We start from the raw sequence: 15810 nt of genomic DNA on the forward strand, positions 1-15810 counted from the left end.
ATGCTTATTTTACAAAAAATGTTCTTTTTGTTCCTTTGGCAAAGAAACCACAGCAGTTGGCAATCTTAGCACTTTGGCCAAATCAATAATGATAACCACAGTGCCCAGAATTCATGAGGGCTGAGTCATGCTATTTCGTGTTTAAACATTACACCACTATGCCCTCCCCAGCCCCCCTATATCCCATCGGGACTCACTCATTCTATAGACTAAAATATAGTTACTCATTCATCCATTCACTCTCATTCACTGGCCATCACCCGGAAAAGAAACCTGACAGCGACTCGATTGAGCGCACACACCCCTAGATGAATTCGACCCACCCCTACCTCATCTAGTGTGGGCTTGGGCTGATTGTCGGGCCGTGGGGCTGTTCGCCGAGTGTTGAGTCCAGTGCTGCAGAAGTGTTGCTACTTCTGGCGTTTTTAGATTCTGTCTAGAGGGGAGATTTATTTTTTGGCGAGGAAGATGAATCTGGCCGTTGTCTGGCGTTTTTGAACTTTGTGCGGCGAAATAATTTTCAACATTGACGGATAGGTAGATTTAGGTGGAATGCTGCCGTTTTTTGACTGACTATAGGCGTTTTTGGACCCAAATATCAAGGAAATTGGCAAGTTTTTTCCTAAGCTTTGAGGATGCTTTGCAAGAATGCAAGTTGTGCCTCGGCAATTTTATCTCATTGCACTTTCAGTCTCATATTTCAGAGCAATTGATTAGTGTACAGCACACTATTTTTGGGGGCACAAATTGACGCGTTTGAATTGTGGATCATGCTTCACTTGTATGATCATCAATTCATCTCTCTAGAAGTAACATAGCTATGTGTTTAGTGCATATAGAGTACATACGCTATTGTTTCGATAGAGGTTTGCAAGGTTTTCAAGTTGGTGTTTTGAACTTCAGAGGCAATCATTGTTTTCACGGCTGCTTTCTCAATAAATGCATAAGATGTGGCACAATTTGGGGCAAAACGGCATTGAATTATATTACTGAAATCGAGGTATGGCCAAATAAGCCCAATTTTCACTTATTTCAGCATTACAAAAATGTCCCCATCGTGTTCAGCCTCTTTCGAAAACCCAAACCATCGCCGAACATGCGGGGCCACTATGAAAGCTTTCAGAGTTGCAAAACTTTTTCTGCCATAGATTCCAAGATATTTGAAGGTGGACTGTAATTCTCGGCAGATGCTACGTCATTCACATTTTTCATGGCACCTTTACATCCACTAAAACCTATGAACCATATTTCTGCTTTATGAGTAGTTGAATTGTGACATCCACAAAGTAGGGTAAAATATCTGCCACTCTGGTAATTTACGCTCCACAATCTTGAAATGTCTGGTTATAATATGCTAGTCATTGGTGACAGTAAGTTCTGTCTATGACACAAATAGTGAACGGAAGGCCAGGAAATTCAACTCATGCAGAAAAGCATTTGATTGTACATTGAAGTGTCACGGAATACTAAGAGAATATCTGGCGTTTTTTTAAAAATATATTTGGCGGTGAATGTCTTGAATTGGCGTTTTTCGAGGGGGTGATCTGGCGTTTTTAACCCGTCACCACCTGGCAGCACTGGTTGAGTCGTCGTTTCTTGGGTTTCTCGGCCATTTTCTGCCTCTGCCTTTGCGACCACGCTGGAAAAGCAGCATTCAAGCCACGCGCCGAACACAAAGGTAAGATGGAAATCGAAAATATCAGGTAAACGCCCCTGGGTCAGGCCCGCAAATTGTAAGTCAGACGACTGGGACGAGTCGGGCTGAGGTTGGGCCTATAGGCGGGCCGCTCAGGTGCCGGGTTCCGACGGGAGACCGTGGGATGGGCCGGTCCGGAATTACGCCGAAGTCTACTACCACGTGGACTTGAGGATTTGAAGATTTGAAGATTTGAGGACTTGAGGACTGAAAGTTTTTGTTTGATTGCAGAAATCCATCGAGTTCGCGATGAATCAAGAGAAGTTGAAGCAACTGCAGGCCCAAGTCCGCATTGGCGGCAAGGGCACCGCCCGCAGGAAGAAGAAGGTGGTGCACCGTACGGCCACCACCGACGACAAGAAACTCCAGTCTTCCCTCAAGAAGTTGGCCGTAAGTCATCCAACCCTCCGTGATGGAACCGGGTGTTCATGGGAGGCTGACTATCAGGGGTCCGAAGCCACTCGGGATGGGGTCATGGGGCCATGGGGCCAGTATCCAAAAATGAAAATTTGTGGAGGGAGTTCAGGACCGATGTTCATTTGAATGTCAAGACCATGAGCTGAATTCCGGATGGGATTTCATTCTTGGGGGATAACGGAAATATGACAAGTTCTTAATGACTTGGTCTTCTTGAAGGAAGGGGGTGGGGACGAACCTTCGGAACGTAGCCGGATAGCCGTTTGTATTCGATCATAGATGTTAGTACCTTAATCAGTTTGACTCTGCCTCAAGTATCAAGTTAAGAAGAAAGTTTGAAAGGACGCACCCGAGTCCGAGCTACTAATTTTCAATAGATTTTAATCTTGGTACTGGAAGGAACCAAACTGAAGCTGCCCACCCCGCTGATGGATTCATCAGTCATTGTGCCATATCGCTTTGGCCCAGCTTCCTCCCTCCCACTCCTGGAAGGTATTGGACGCAGGATATCCCAATTTTAATAGGCTTGCTTCAATCCTCTGTGTCTAAGCTTGTTTTTGACTTGACCGCACAACTGGCTTACGAAGTAGCAGTCGAGCTTACCTATAAGCTGGATAGCCCAAGCTAATTTAAGTCCAGTATTCTTGTCCGGCAAAGAAGAAATTCTGAAAAACAAGTGTCCTGAGGGCATGTCATTCTTTGATTGCTAAAGTTGTCCTTTCATTACGTCCATCTGTTTCACCAAATGGATGTCCCAGACTCTCTTATTAATTAATAGGCCCCGACACTCAGGACATGTTGGCCAGCTTTGAAACCTGCATGATGTATAATTGATTTATCACAAGGTGTGTTACTCAGGTAGCCTTCCTATATTGGAAAAGAGCCTACTTAGCAGTACCTGTTTGAAGCCAATTTTCCATCAATGGCATTAGATCAGCAAACAAACTTACTTGCTAGGGCGTGTCAGACTGCCAAGTCTTCCTCAAAGACAACTCGCTAGGTTCATTTCACGATCGGATCTTTTACCCATAGGTGAACTCCATCCCCGGTATTGAGGAGGTGAACATGATCAAGGACGATGGATCCGTGATTCACTTCAACAACCCCAAGGTGCAAGCTTCGCTAGCAGCCAATACGTTTGCTGTCACCGGACACGCCGAAAATAAACAGATCACCGAGCTTCTTCCCGGCATTCTGAACCAATTGGGCGCCGAGAGTCTCACCCACCTGAAGAAGCTTGCCTCCTCGGCTACGGGAGCCGGCGAAGGCCAAGACGCCAATGACGACGATGATCTGCCCGAATTGGTCGAGAACTTCGATGAGGCCTCCAAGAATGAAAGCAAAGTGCAAGGTAAGCTGCGAAAGACGCTAATGTCCTTGGGTTGATTGTGGCTTGGAGCCCCTGGGGTTTGAATCGATTCCGTTTTGAGTGCTGGAACCGTGCATGCGGACTTGAGCGTGTTTGAGACCCCTCCCATCTTCTTATAGACGATAGGGACGCCTCCACTAAGTTGTAACCAGATCTGAGGGTATAGTGGGTAAGCGAAGAAACGGCGTGACCTGAGCAGTGACTAACCCACTAATCGATCTCTCGCCCGTGTGTCGTTTTCAGAGCATTAATAATTCTGACATTCAGTGTTGTCCGAATGATCTAATTCCTGCCCTGCGTTCACACATATTATGCACTTGCCAGGTTTTGCCGAAAATTGGTCTACTAATGGGGACTATCTCTTTCTTTCAACAGATAAAGATGACGAAAACAAGGAGAACAAGGAGGGTTAGTTAAATGATGTATGTCTTTGACATCGATGACACCTACATCAGCAGACCAGTCCCACTCATCTCGCAATGACGTCCTCTGTAGTTTTGATACTTTTCTTCATTCACTCTCAACATCGAGAACTCAAAAAACACCAACATCTCCTTTCTGCGTGTTCGCGAATCACCAAATCACACTCGTATTTTGTATCGTCTCTCCCCGGATTTAATGGCCAATGGTTGTCTCCCGTGTTGCCACAAGCCATGTTAGACTTGAATCGGCCATATTTCGACGCAAGTCCTCCCATTGATTCTTGGCCCTCTCAAGCCAAAGTTTAACGAGATGAAACAACTTATTGAATGTCAAACTCTGCCTCAATAAATGCTAACCTATGGCGTGGAACAACTTTGTGTACTTATATATTTCACTTGTTCATCCATAAATACGGGCGACATCATCCTTCGCATGAGGAGGATCCTTCGCATGAGGACCTATGAGCAGTAGCGTCTTGGCTCGAGTGGACTAGATTTTTAACTCTTGATTCTTCATTTGATTGTGTGGTCCCGACGGAGGAGGGGGCGGAGCCTGGGGCTTCTTTTTCAGGGACTCGCTCCCCCGGGCCATTGTCAGGGGTCCTCTCGACTTCCTCAAAGGGCCATTTCTTTGGAATCGAGCGGGCTCATCATCCGAGGACATGGTCAGATGACTGCTAGGTGAGGGGGAAGATCGGGGACTAGCCCGGGTCCTGGGACTGACTTTAGCCATCATCTGTCGCTGTTCCAAGGTCTTCATGTGAGGTTTGCGACTGGCATTGGCCACCCGATAATCCTGGGCCGCAATCATAGCCTCTTCCCCAACATTGAATCGAACCGACTTATTCTGCGAGGGTTGCGGCAGGAACTCAAACCGGATTTGCTCCGGTCTCTCGGGCAGGTATGATCGCATGGTCACTAGAGTGTTGGTGTTCTTATTGGCTTGGCACTCGAAATAGTGGGCAGGGGGTTTGGGATCACCACGGGGAGTGCTATCGTTGATGGAAAAAGAATCCAAGGAGCCAATCTCCCCGATGTCTTGGTGAGGATGGCCGAAGCTCCTGCCATTGGACGTACTTCCTCCATTACGTCCGGAAGTCGACTCCGATCTGGACGTAGGGCGCTCTATTAGGTCGGGCACACTCTTGGCGGGCGAAAGACGGGGAGCCAAACGCCTCAACGTGGCTTCTCTTAGACTGGGGGCAGTGGGCGGAGCGGCTTCGAGGAGACTACTCATCGAGTTGCTTCTATATCGAGAAAGGTTGGAGTTTTGATATCGACGTTTCTTGAACGATTTTGGCGACCGCTCTGGAGTGGAGTCGTAATCGGGTGTGGGGATCCCAGGCGAGTTGAGATGCCCTTTCCGAGCCAATGGCGGCTTGAAGCTCGATAATGGGACTTTTTTCTTCTTCAACATGGACGAAGTCTTGGGTTTTGATATCGACGTTTCTTGAACGATTTCGGCGACCGCTCTGGAGTGGAGTCGTAATCGGGTGTGGGGATCCCAGGCGAGTTGAGATGCCCTTTCCGAGCCAATGGCGGCTTGAAGCTCGATAATGGGACTTTTTTCTTCTTCAACATGGACGAAGTCTTGGGTTGTGGTGAGTTGGTCTTGTCCGCCGGGGATATGGATGAGGAGCGCTCCGGAGGGAAAGGCGGTGTGGTTGACTTAGCGGGTTTCTCCGATTCTATGTAGGACAACGTGGTCTCGGACTCTTCGCAACTGCTACTGTTCGATGGGTTACTCGACGACATGGTATTGGAACAACTGCATGATCCGGACAAGGTATCGTCACTGCAATAGCTTTTGGTGGTAGTGGTGGTGGTGGTGGACGACTGAATCGATACAGCGTCGCTCGTGGATTTGGGCTCGAGAGCAAAACTGATTTCCTTCTTCACGACGGCTTTGATTTCTTGAGGCTTGGGCATTAAATCCACCGCCACTGAAGTCACGATCGCTTGGGTTTCGTACTCCGTGTCTTCTTTCATTTGATTCATGTCTTCAATAACCCGCTGGTGTTGCTCCTGGTGTTGTTGATTCTCCTCATCCTCTTGGGTGGAAGAGTTGAACATTCGGCGATGAGCTCGTTTAAACTCCTCCATGAGGGCATCATGCTTGTCATTCTTCAGATTGGCCAACGTCTTTTCCTTTTGAATGGCCTTCTTCTGCATGGTATTCGTGTTGCTCTGAGGGGGGATCTTCGGGGGTGGAGGTGGGAGTGGCACCGAAATCACCGACAGCGCCGAAGAGGCCGGGGTCGGCGTTACAGTGGTCTTCTGAGCCCGTCGTTGAAGCTCATTTTGAATTTGATTGGCCAATCCACCCGAGAGAGTGCTCTCAGTTGAGCTGTCAATCGAATCATTTAGGTCTGGGCTGGATTTCGACTTGGCCTGGGTGGTGGTCAACTTCTTCTCCTCCTCAAAGCGCTTCTTCTCAGCCTCGAGCCGCATGGCCTCGCGCTTGAGGCGCTCCTGTTCCTCCTCCAATTTCTTGCGCTCCTCTTCGATCACCCTCTCTTCCAATCGTAAGCGGTTAGTGAACACGGCGGTCGGTTTGGTGCTCATGGACAGGTCTGATGCCGATTTGGACAGCTTGGCGGTATCAATCACCACCGATGCTCGATAGGGATTAGGGCGTGAGTCCCCCATGGAACTGCTGGAGGAACTGTCGTAGCCCGAGGACTCCGATGGGAACAAATCGGCACCCGCCCCTTTCCGAATGAGCAAATCCAGGTGACGGCTGGACTTCAGGTGATACACGGCTTCGTTGAACTCCAACCGTTGAAAGCTGATCCCATTGCAGTCGAGAATCTGATCCCCGGGTCGTAAACCCACTTGTCGAGCTAGTCCACCTGGTTTGGTAGATTGAATGTAAATCCCCGGCTTTGAAGACGGGCCCTTGCAAATGGAACATCCCAATCCCTGACTCCCCGTGATGCTAATCACGACCCGTGATTCCACGTGCGACTCAACAGGAATCGTGTGAAGATGTTTCATGACATCATTCATCGGTGGTTCCGGTCGGACGGCGATATTGTGCCATGTAATTGGATCACCCACCCGATCTTTTATGGGAATGACCCCGGTGCTCTTGACGCTAATCTCCAAAGTCCATCGGGACGAGATCAAGGTCACCACCTCGCGGTGAGTCGCACCAGTTAGCATCATTCCATCCACGGCCAGAATCTGATCGCCGGGTCTCAATCCTTGGAGATGTGCCTCAGATCCTCGTTCAATGGCCGAGACGAAATGTCCCAAACCATGTTCCACTCCACCTCGAATGGTGAAGCCCAAACCCTTGCCATCCTTGGGACGGTGTAAGGTGATATGCTGGATCTGGAAGACTTGCTCCTCTTCAGATGTGAACAATTGAGGACTTGACCTCCTCAATGGCCCCGGGGGCATGCGATTTTGAATTAGAGTCGCCGACATGACCCTGCTAATGCGCCAAAATCACGGCAAAAGGGCCCCTAGGTTTAGGAACTGCATCATGGTATTGATGATAAACGATGATGACAATGATGGTGTTGGGATTGTTGGCCAAGACGAAGGAAGAAGTATTGAAGTAAGAAAAGTGCCTCTGGACCAATGAACGGAAGATGCTTGTCATCAAATGTGGCTTGCCCAAGTGTGAAATCTGGAAGAAAAAAAGTGACAGATATCTCATTCAGGCGGAGAAAGAGGTAAGAGGAAATTGCGAAAAATGTTGCGGCCTAGTACGTTTACAACCCATTAAGGGCGGGGTAAGAAAGTGCACCCTGACCGCGACAACCTTGTCATTCCAGGGGAGCCAACCCTGCTAGACGCGCATAATTAGTTCATCGATTGGAATCTACTTCCGGAAAGCTAAGACGACGTCAAAGCAATATTCCAATATTGCGGCTAAAATTTCCATCGTCTTATGATCTACTGAACGTCAGGAATGTGTTTATGAAGTGTACAAAAATTGGCATGTTCTTTGTTCGTGGCCACTTTATTGTGGGATTTGTTTCGAGAGAATTTCTCATGATCTTGAAATTAGTCTCATGTAACGATGCGTCAATCCTCTTGAAACGAGAGTCAGAAAAACCAGAGCTCAGCGATTAGCATACCTCACGTACGCATCTAATTTGTTTCAAGAACCAAGACGAGAGCTACTTCTTTTCGTGCTCTTGGACAGCGAAAAGGATTCCAGCAATTGAGCCAGCCCTTGTGATAGATTTATTAAGTGACCAGGAAGAAGCTTGATTTGGTTACATTTATAGCCATGTCGGAGGCTCTTGTGAGAATACTGAAATGGCAATGCGGTTTTTGGCGTCAAGAAGATTCCTCGGGAAGGATAAATGGTTTACTCTCATGGTTCCCTTGTATTGTAGCGCCATCATCTGCATTTTTTTGCACCAAGAACAACGGTGTTACAATACATCATCATTCTCATCACCATGGTTAAGACCAATTTGCCTCCATGATCCTCTCTCAGAAAGCAAAACTTGTTCAAGGTCCAATCAATGCGTCTCGTCACATTCTGTCTTTTAGACCGGCTCATTTGGAATACGTGTTGTTTTTTTTTGTAAACCTTTTTTCATGGATATGGTTCTCTATTTTTCTCCCGTCAGCCTATACTCTATTTAAACACTTTGTTTTTGAGTGGCAGAGTGAACAGAAAGTGCATTACTGTAAGCCAAATTTGACGTATTTTGAGAAGAAAAAAAAATATTTTCAAGCCTCTTTCCCTCCAAAGATAAACTTCGTTGTCAATGGCCATAACTTTAAATTTCAGATTTCAAAAAGTAGTCAATATGGTTGACAACTCAAACATGTTGCCTTTTATGAGTGTAAGTTTGAAGAGAAGCTTGGGCAAAGGTCCTTTGCTAATCTCTTCAAACTCGATGGTATGAAAATCCGAACTGGTCCATGATGTTTTAACCATATCAAGTTTCTTGAAGCCTCGTGTTTATAAACTTCAAGCAAAGAAAATAACAGCCGTTGAATAATTAAGTATTTCGTATACGTAAGCCTATTCAGAGACATCACCCAATGACTTCGCTCAAGATAACCCTACACGAGAAAGGTACGAGTAAACACATTTTGAAGAATTACTCTTTAAGTGGCGTGTTGATATTTCTATTTAAGATTGTCCATCAATTATGGTGGTGTTTTGTTCAGGGTTCAAAAATGGAGAAATCGGGTCACGATGAAGCGGGCCAGATAATGGGCTTGACCTTCAACGAGTCGTGCGGTCGGCCGATAGGGTCCCTACAATTTTGCCCCAAGATTGATACGAACTTTTGCCGTTAGTAAAAATCCACCAACCGATAATTGTAGGCATCACAAAAGGTTGAAGAATGAATCGTCACTTGAAGGAACTCTCAAAAGAAACATTAATTGCCAGTCAGTCTTTTCTCAATTTGAATGCCTCATGTATTTGCCAACCAGCATTTCCTCTTTCTGATTCTCCACCGTGAATTTCAAGCGATGCTTTATGTTTTAGATTGAAATTTGAATGAACTCAGCTCTTCAAGACTTCGGAGACTCCACCAAAAGGCTATTACCTTTTTTTTTTCGAATACCCCCCTCAACTCATAAATGCTCAGCCCAAAACACTTAAAGATTTGGATCGATCTGATTCAGCTGAAATGACATTTCATCCGAATGATCTCATTTGTGAACGGTGTCTCGATTTCCTCGAGCTCAATCACGAATCACAAATGTCGTTCTCGTTTAATGCGTGGTTTTCACGAATAAATGCATACGCCAAAGAGACGGGGCAAGGTCGACCGTTTTTGAGAAAGATTGAATTTCATATCTACCCTACTAGCTCGCATTTCCTATCGCATTTCGTATCTAGTTTGGTCAATACGGGGATTCCAAACGGTGCAAAGCTTTTTTGGCAAACAAAAAAGGCCCAGATTATATGACTTGGACTTACTCCATATTGGGAAATCCTCCTCCAGAGACATGCAAATGTCCGTCTGTTTGAATTGGACTTGTCAATCAAATGACAAGCCAAAAAAACAATACCAAGGAGCAATTAGTTGGCAATTACCACTAAAGAAAAAAGTGCACGAGCTACAAAATTTCAAATCCCGTTGACTCCAGAACTTCTCGAGTTGCTCTGACTAGCGGCCAAAGAAAGGTTTTCTCATTTGCAAATATGGGTCAAACCTGACGATTCCTTCTACAATTATCAATCCTAGACCTGCTTAGCATCCCTTGTTTACTCCTCTGTCGTCATCTTGTTGAAGATGGCCACCTTTTTCTCTCTTTGTGTAACTACCTCTCACTTTAAACGGAACGACATTCATTGCCTAGGGCGTGTCTTTGGTTGTCAATTTTGGCAAGTTTTTTTCATCGCCCTATCATGAGGCTACTTGTTTTTTAGTGTCCTTGGCCTTACTCAGTCTAACAGATAAAGTTGTGATCAAATGAAGTCGCTTCATAGTTGATTCCGACCTCTCGTCTCCCACGCTCCACGGCTCGAAATCTAATGAAATAAATAAATTTTGACACCGTAGAGTTTTTTCTTCTTTTTCAAGTGTGGAAAAAGATAAGGATCTGCAAATCTTCCCCGTTAAATGTTTTGGTGAAGGATTGTGGTCGTAAAGGATATCTGTAAATCTCGAAAGATTAATTCCACGGAACGGCCAACATTTACTGTATGTACTTACAGCTTATTTGGGAAGGAACCTCTGCAATACAACAATTCCGACTGATTATAGGTTGCGTACATTGGTAACGGTTGAAGATGAACGTCTTAAATTCCACATACGAGAAGAAAAGGTTTCTTAAACATGTCTGCTCGCCTGTGGCCTTTACTAATGAAAATATTTACTGTACTGTACATCTGGAGCTGGAGAAGTTCTGTGAAACCGTTTCAATTCTGATCACTTTCAATATCCAGTGGATGAGGGGTTGCTGACCTTTATTCATCTGGTGAATCATGAATTTGGGTGATGATGATCTTGAATTTGAAGGTTTTGACGTCAGGAAATCAAAATGAGAATCCGAATCCGAGGAAACGATCAAGGCTTCACACCAGCTTCGAGGAATTCAATCTCACATCCTCAGTACTTGCTGACACAGTCGCACACATGATCAGGTGTCATTTCCATTGTGATTTTTAGCCCCCTCTGTTCACCAAAAAACACCCCTCCCCCCCCAAAAAAAGCACAAAGGTCATCTGCTTGGGAAGTCTGCCGAGATACTTAAAATTCGGCTCATTTGGAATCCAGACCTTACTTCTACTATAACCACAACAACAACAACAGTACTAGTAGTAGTAGTAGTAAGTGTATCATCTTAAGTGAATTTGCATTTGGGGTTATACCCGTATGTGTGTGGAATGCCAAGCACACTTTTTATGACCTTTCCCTCCAAGATCAAGAAGTTGTGGTCTTTCCTTTCCCAAGTAAGTGGTTCTGTGGGTATGATGATAAGGACTCTCAAGCCGAATTCAATCAGGAAATGTGAGGGTTATTGTTCATGTCGGATTGGTGGCTGCAACCCTGGCATTTGTGACATATTTTTGGTCGATACTCGGCCAAAATATTATTCACGCTCACCCTCACCATTGCTGTGCCACCAACGACCAATGCCTCGCTTACCATGACTATGTGCATGCATGGTAATGTCGAGATGTTGTTGGTTATGGTAGTGGTCTTTTTCGTCTTCCTTCCTTGAGAAAGAAGTGCAGAAATTTCATGAATCTCAAACACACTGACTGCGTCTCATTTGGTCTCATTTGGTCTCATTTGGTCTCATTTGACAGCCGGTTTGGTAATAGTTTGTCCGCGGAACACGTATCTGCCCGTAAACCATGAATTTCAGTAATGAGATAATGACATTTCATTACAATTCAAAGAAGTCAGTCTAGTTCTGCTGACACGGAGTTAAATAGTTTTCCATAATGACATGAACGAATCGATGAGAATTCGAGTTCGAGGTAATGAATGTATTTGGACTAACATTGGAAATTGTACTTAAAAGTGTTTCACACTGGTTTTGAGAAATCTCGTCTCATTAGCCAGCGAAACGAACTTCTTGAGGCATTGGGATCCTCATTGGTTGCACAGTCAGTGTAAGGTGACTACTACCATTCCTATTGGCACTGATCAGCCACCAAAACCAACCTTCTGCGACGTTCAGGGAAGGCCAAGTTTTTTTCCGAGAATGAAGATCACTTCGAATGGTTGTTGTGCCTGAAAAATCATCCAAGCAAACCAACAAGCAAACTCGTACAAAAGTCACACTTGATGAATCTGGCTAGGTTTCGGTACATACACCACAGTACGTAAGTCAGTCAGTATGCGCACGAGCTACTTCAACTTCAATTTCTAGCACGAAATTCATAACCACCACTTTTCGTCACAGGGTGAAAAAAAACAGTTGGAATCCAATACACGGACCCCATCCCTAATTGGGTTTACGCCTGGGTTCAGGTATTGGTAATAAAAGGGGCAATATAGTGCGATTTCATGCATATTTCTTAACCGGCTCGAAACGAGTTTTCATTCTGTTATTCCTCCCCTTCTCTCTCTCTCTCTCTTTCTCGTCAATGCAAATAACTACTGGTACAACCACAAACATTTGTAATGGTTCTTTGTCCCATGGATTTGGAAACCAATCCAATTGGACACCACCCTGTTTGATATGGATGTACCAGAGTCAAATATGCATGAAACTTGAACCTAGGGGAGCTTCATTGAGAGTTCAAAAGGAGTCGTGGTTCAGAAACAGTAGTGGAAGAGCTAATACGACTTTGCTGGGTGGAAATAGCAGTTGGAGTAGTAGTATACTCTACAGTAAAAGTAGCTTTGGTCGAAGTCCTCGAAGCCGGATGGATAGATGGACGGATGGATGGATGCATAGACATTACACTACATACATACGTACAGTGCAGAGGATTTCGAACCGGTGCTTGCTTGCTTGCCTACTTGCTGGCTGCTTTAGATTGCGACATTGTGATTGTGTGTGTACGTAGTACAGGGGAAGTATGTAATACGGTCGCATTGAGGAGTACTAGATAGATACTACATATCATTGACAGAAAACGAGGACAAATGGCAGAGAAAAGACGAAAGGACTAAGATTGCATTCAATTTCCTTCAGAGACGGGCAACAATGTGGGATTTGTCATGATTTTCTTCCACTCTTGGACGGATTCTGGAGAATACCTCTTCACTACTCCACGTTTTGCTCGCTGGATTGTTTTTTCAACTCCACTATTTGAGGAATGCCGAATCAATCCGTGCATGCACCTATCCTTCTTTCCTTCACTCCCCCCCCTCCCCCCTCCCTCTTTCACTCAAAGTATTTTCAAATTATACCCATACCATTGTTTCACCCCCTTCCCCCCCGAAAGTAGCCTTAATTCCCGGGTAATTGCAGATCATCATGCTCATACGGAAGTCGGAAAGATCTTCGATCTCGACGTCAGTAATCAGTGGGCTTTCATAACCAAATTTGAAGATGGCCCCAACCATCCATTGCATGAGGCCGAGAATTGAATTCGTTTCACCCCCCTAAAATTGAATAAGGCAATGAAGGAAGTGAAGGATGGATGGATGGACGGAAGTCAAGAGCAGACTTCAATGGCGTCAAAATAGGCCGGAACCAATTTGTTCCCTAAATTTAGTGCACCTGCGACGTCACATGAACATTCTTAATGCCTATACTTTGAAAAGTGGGGGGAGGCAATTTCGAATTTCGAAGCATTTTTGGTGCCCGGGTGATCCAGCCACAACCAGCCCATTAGATCAAAATGAGGGAAGACCAAGTCGACGAAGGAGACGAAGAAGATGCTCGACAGGTGGACAAGTCAAAACAATCAGGCCAAGAGTCGAGTTCCGATGATTGAACTTGAAAAATGAGGATCTCAGTGTGCGGGGAAATTAAAATCGAATCGACGACTCGATCTCTGGTCGTGGTCGAGTGCTTAAGAATGAAAATAGAGTTGGAATCGGGGAAAACATGAAAAAGAAACTTTCCGCAATCTAGGGCACTTCATTTCAAGTCCCGGCGAATGATATGGTACAGATTGATATGTATGACAATCGGTTTCGACCGAGTGTTATGGCACTTCAACCCTTTAAATGTGCGGCATTTAATCAAACTGAGCCACAATTCGTGGTAGGATTCCATGAGAGATGTTTTCTAGTGCTGAGCAATGTGCTTCGTTCAATCTTAAGAGTCATGCCTCGATCGACGACGACTTCACTTTAGCACTCAAGCACACTGAAATACCGCGACTCCAAAACAATTCGGCTTCATTAGCCGGCATGTCCAAATTGCAATGGATGACCTATTTTCCGGTGTCCCAGGCAATCCAATATTTTGCCACTTCATTCCCAAGCCACACAGTGTTTATTGTTTTAAATCCCCATTCTTACCTGTTCAAATAATGAACGCTTCCGATCGACCTAATCCACCCTCCACTGTTATGATAGCAGATCGATATCAACCGACACCGCTACAACTCACGTTATATGTACGTAGTGTAGTGGCCAGTGATTCACCCCTCTTGTAGAGGAGGTTGACAATCGCTTTGGAACTGCAGGGAAAACGTGTCTGACTTGTCTCACAACTACAACGGAGGCTAAAAGCGACACTTGTCTGGATTATCCGAACTTGGCCGGTACTGCCGAACTTTATAATCCGACTCTTAAACTGATATTGATGATGAGGATCAAACAATGGTCCAACCGGAGACACACTCTGCATGGAACTGAAATCCCGACTGGATTTCTTTGAGCCATTTTCCCCCCCGCACAACCAACAAACCATCCGGCGAATCCACGTTCCTTCCTCCCTTCGTTCGTTTTATCGTTGGTTTGTCCGTCCATTCAAAGGAGAGGGAGGACGAGGAGGACGAGGAGGACGCACGGATACCATAACCAACAACCAACGGAGTTCCTACCTTCCTACCTACCTACCTATCCACCCACCAACTGCATACATCATGTACTTTTCAAAGCGAGGAGGAACAGTAGAAGGTGTGGATATTAGAAGGCAGGTACAAGTTAGCCTTTGTCGCACGCCTTGATGAGTATAGGACTGTTCTGAGATGGAATTGTGCTCAATGACAGCGGTAAATGCTCATTACAATTGAAACTCACGATGCAACTTCCACACAATGAGATTCCAAATCATCTCAACTATGCCCCGACTCAACACACTTTTTCTACTTTTTTTACGAGTTTGGATGTATGCTGGCTGTTTTCGATCACAAACAAAGGGGTCAGGTGCAATGTCGACATGTCATTCTCAACTTGATGTACTATGTATCCAAAAGAACCAAGGTGAAAACCCACTTCTTAGATTCTGGCCTACTGGATGACAAGGAAGATAAAGCATTGATCCGATGAACGAGGTTCAGATTTCCGCCAGGAGAACACGAATCATTGGCACGAGAAGCCCAGGGATTGTTTGCTGCTTTGGCCAAAAAATAAACTTGATAGCTTTTAAGGACTGCGATTTTTATCGCGGTTCATGCCCACGTGATCCTTGGACAAGTGATTACCTTGAAAGTACATAATCATTGGTTGGAATATGTAGCCTTTCTCATTATGTAGAGCTTTACTAGAGGGAAATGGGATGTAAATCAAATTCTGGAAATGAAGAAAACAGGAAGTTGTGTCTGTGTGAGAGAGGGAGGGGGGGTAAATGACTCATCAGCGATTTGACGAGAGCTCTATCACCTCTAATGTCAACTCTAATGTTGGCATGGCGTCCGACTAAATTTGACATGACCGAACTGTGCTTTCAACACTGGAAGCGTTCAAATCTCTTGGTTTTATTTTCATTTTCTGAAGCTGGAGCTTCGAGGGATATAAAGAGTCGTTCAAGTCAGGTTCCAGAGGCCCAATATTTGGCCAGAAAGGGATGATTTGCGGAACTTTAGCTTGAAAGCCCTTCGGTCGCTCGCTCCT

General features: G+C 45.3%; 2 protein-coding genes across 4 annotated transcripts; one reads left to right on the forward strand and one right to left on the reverse strand.

The window, feature by feature from the left end:
• Positions 1 to 1529: 1529 nt before the first annotated feature.
• On the forward strand, positions 1530 to 4277 carry LOC131886286 (transcription factor BTF3 homolog 4-like). Of its 3 annotated transcripts, XM_059234575.1 has the most exons (5): positions 1530 to 1678; positions 1928 to 2086; positions 3146 to 3464; positions 3602 to 3651; positions 3858 to 4277. In XM_059234575.1, exons 2-4 carry the CDS (start codon positions 1946 to 1948, stop codon positions 3628 to 3630), a joined length of 489 nt encoding a protein of 162 aa, XP_059090558.1. In that variant the 5' UTR covers positions 1530 to 1678; positions 1928 to 1945; the 3' UTR covers positions 3631 to 3651; positions 3858 to 4277. The 3 variants fall into 3 exon arrangements, with proteins under 3 accessions (XP_059090558.1, XP_059090555.1, XP_059090556.1); XM_059234572.1 differs by lacking the exon at positions 3602 to 3651 and having other exon boundaries at positions 1531 to 1678; XM_059234573.1 differs by lacking the exon at positions 3602 to 3651 and having other exon boundaries at positions 1618 to 1703.
• LOC131886287 (uncharacterized) lies at positions 3916 to 14444 on the reverse strand. The gene is given in 3 exon segments (XM_059234576.1): positions 3916 to 5338; positions 5341 to 7541; positions 14272 to 14444. Coding segments are annotated over 2 exon segments (2940 nt in total). The 5' UTR covers positions 7337 to 7541; positions 14272 to 14444; the 3' UTR covers positions 3916 to 4394.
• Positions 14445 to 15810: the final 1366 nt, after the last annotated feature.

This window comes from Tigriopus californicus, chromosome 9 (assembly GCF_007210705.1).
Source record: "Tigriopus californicus strain San Diego chromosome 9, Tcal_SD_v2.1, whole genome shotgun sequence".
NCBI classification, from domain to species: Eukaryota; Metazoa; Arthropoda; class Copepoda; order Harpacticoida; family Harpacticidae; genus Tigriopus; species Tigriopus californicus.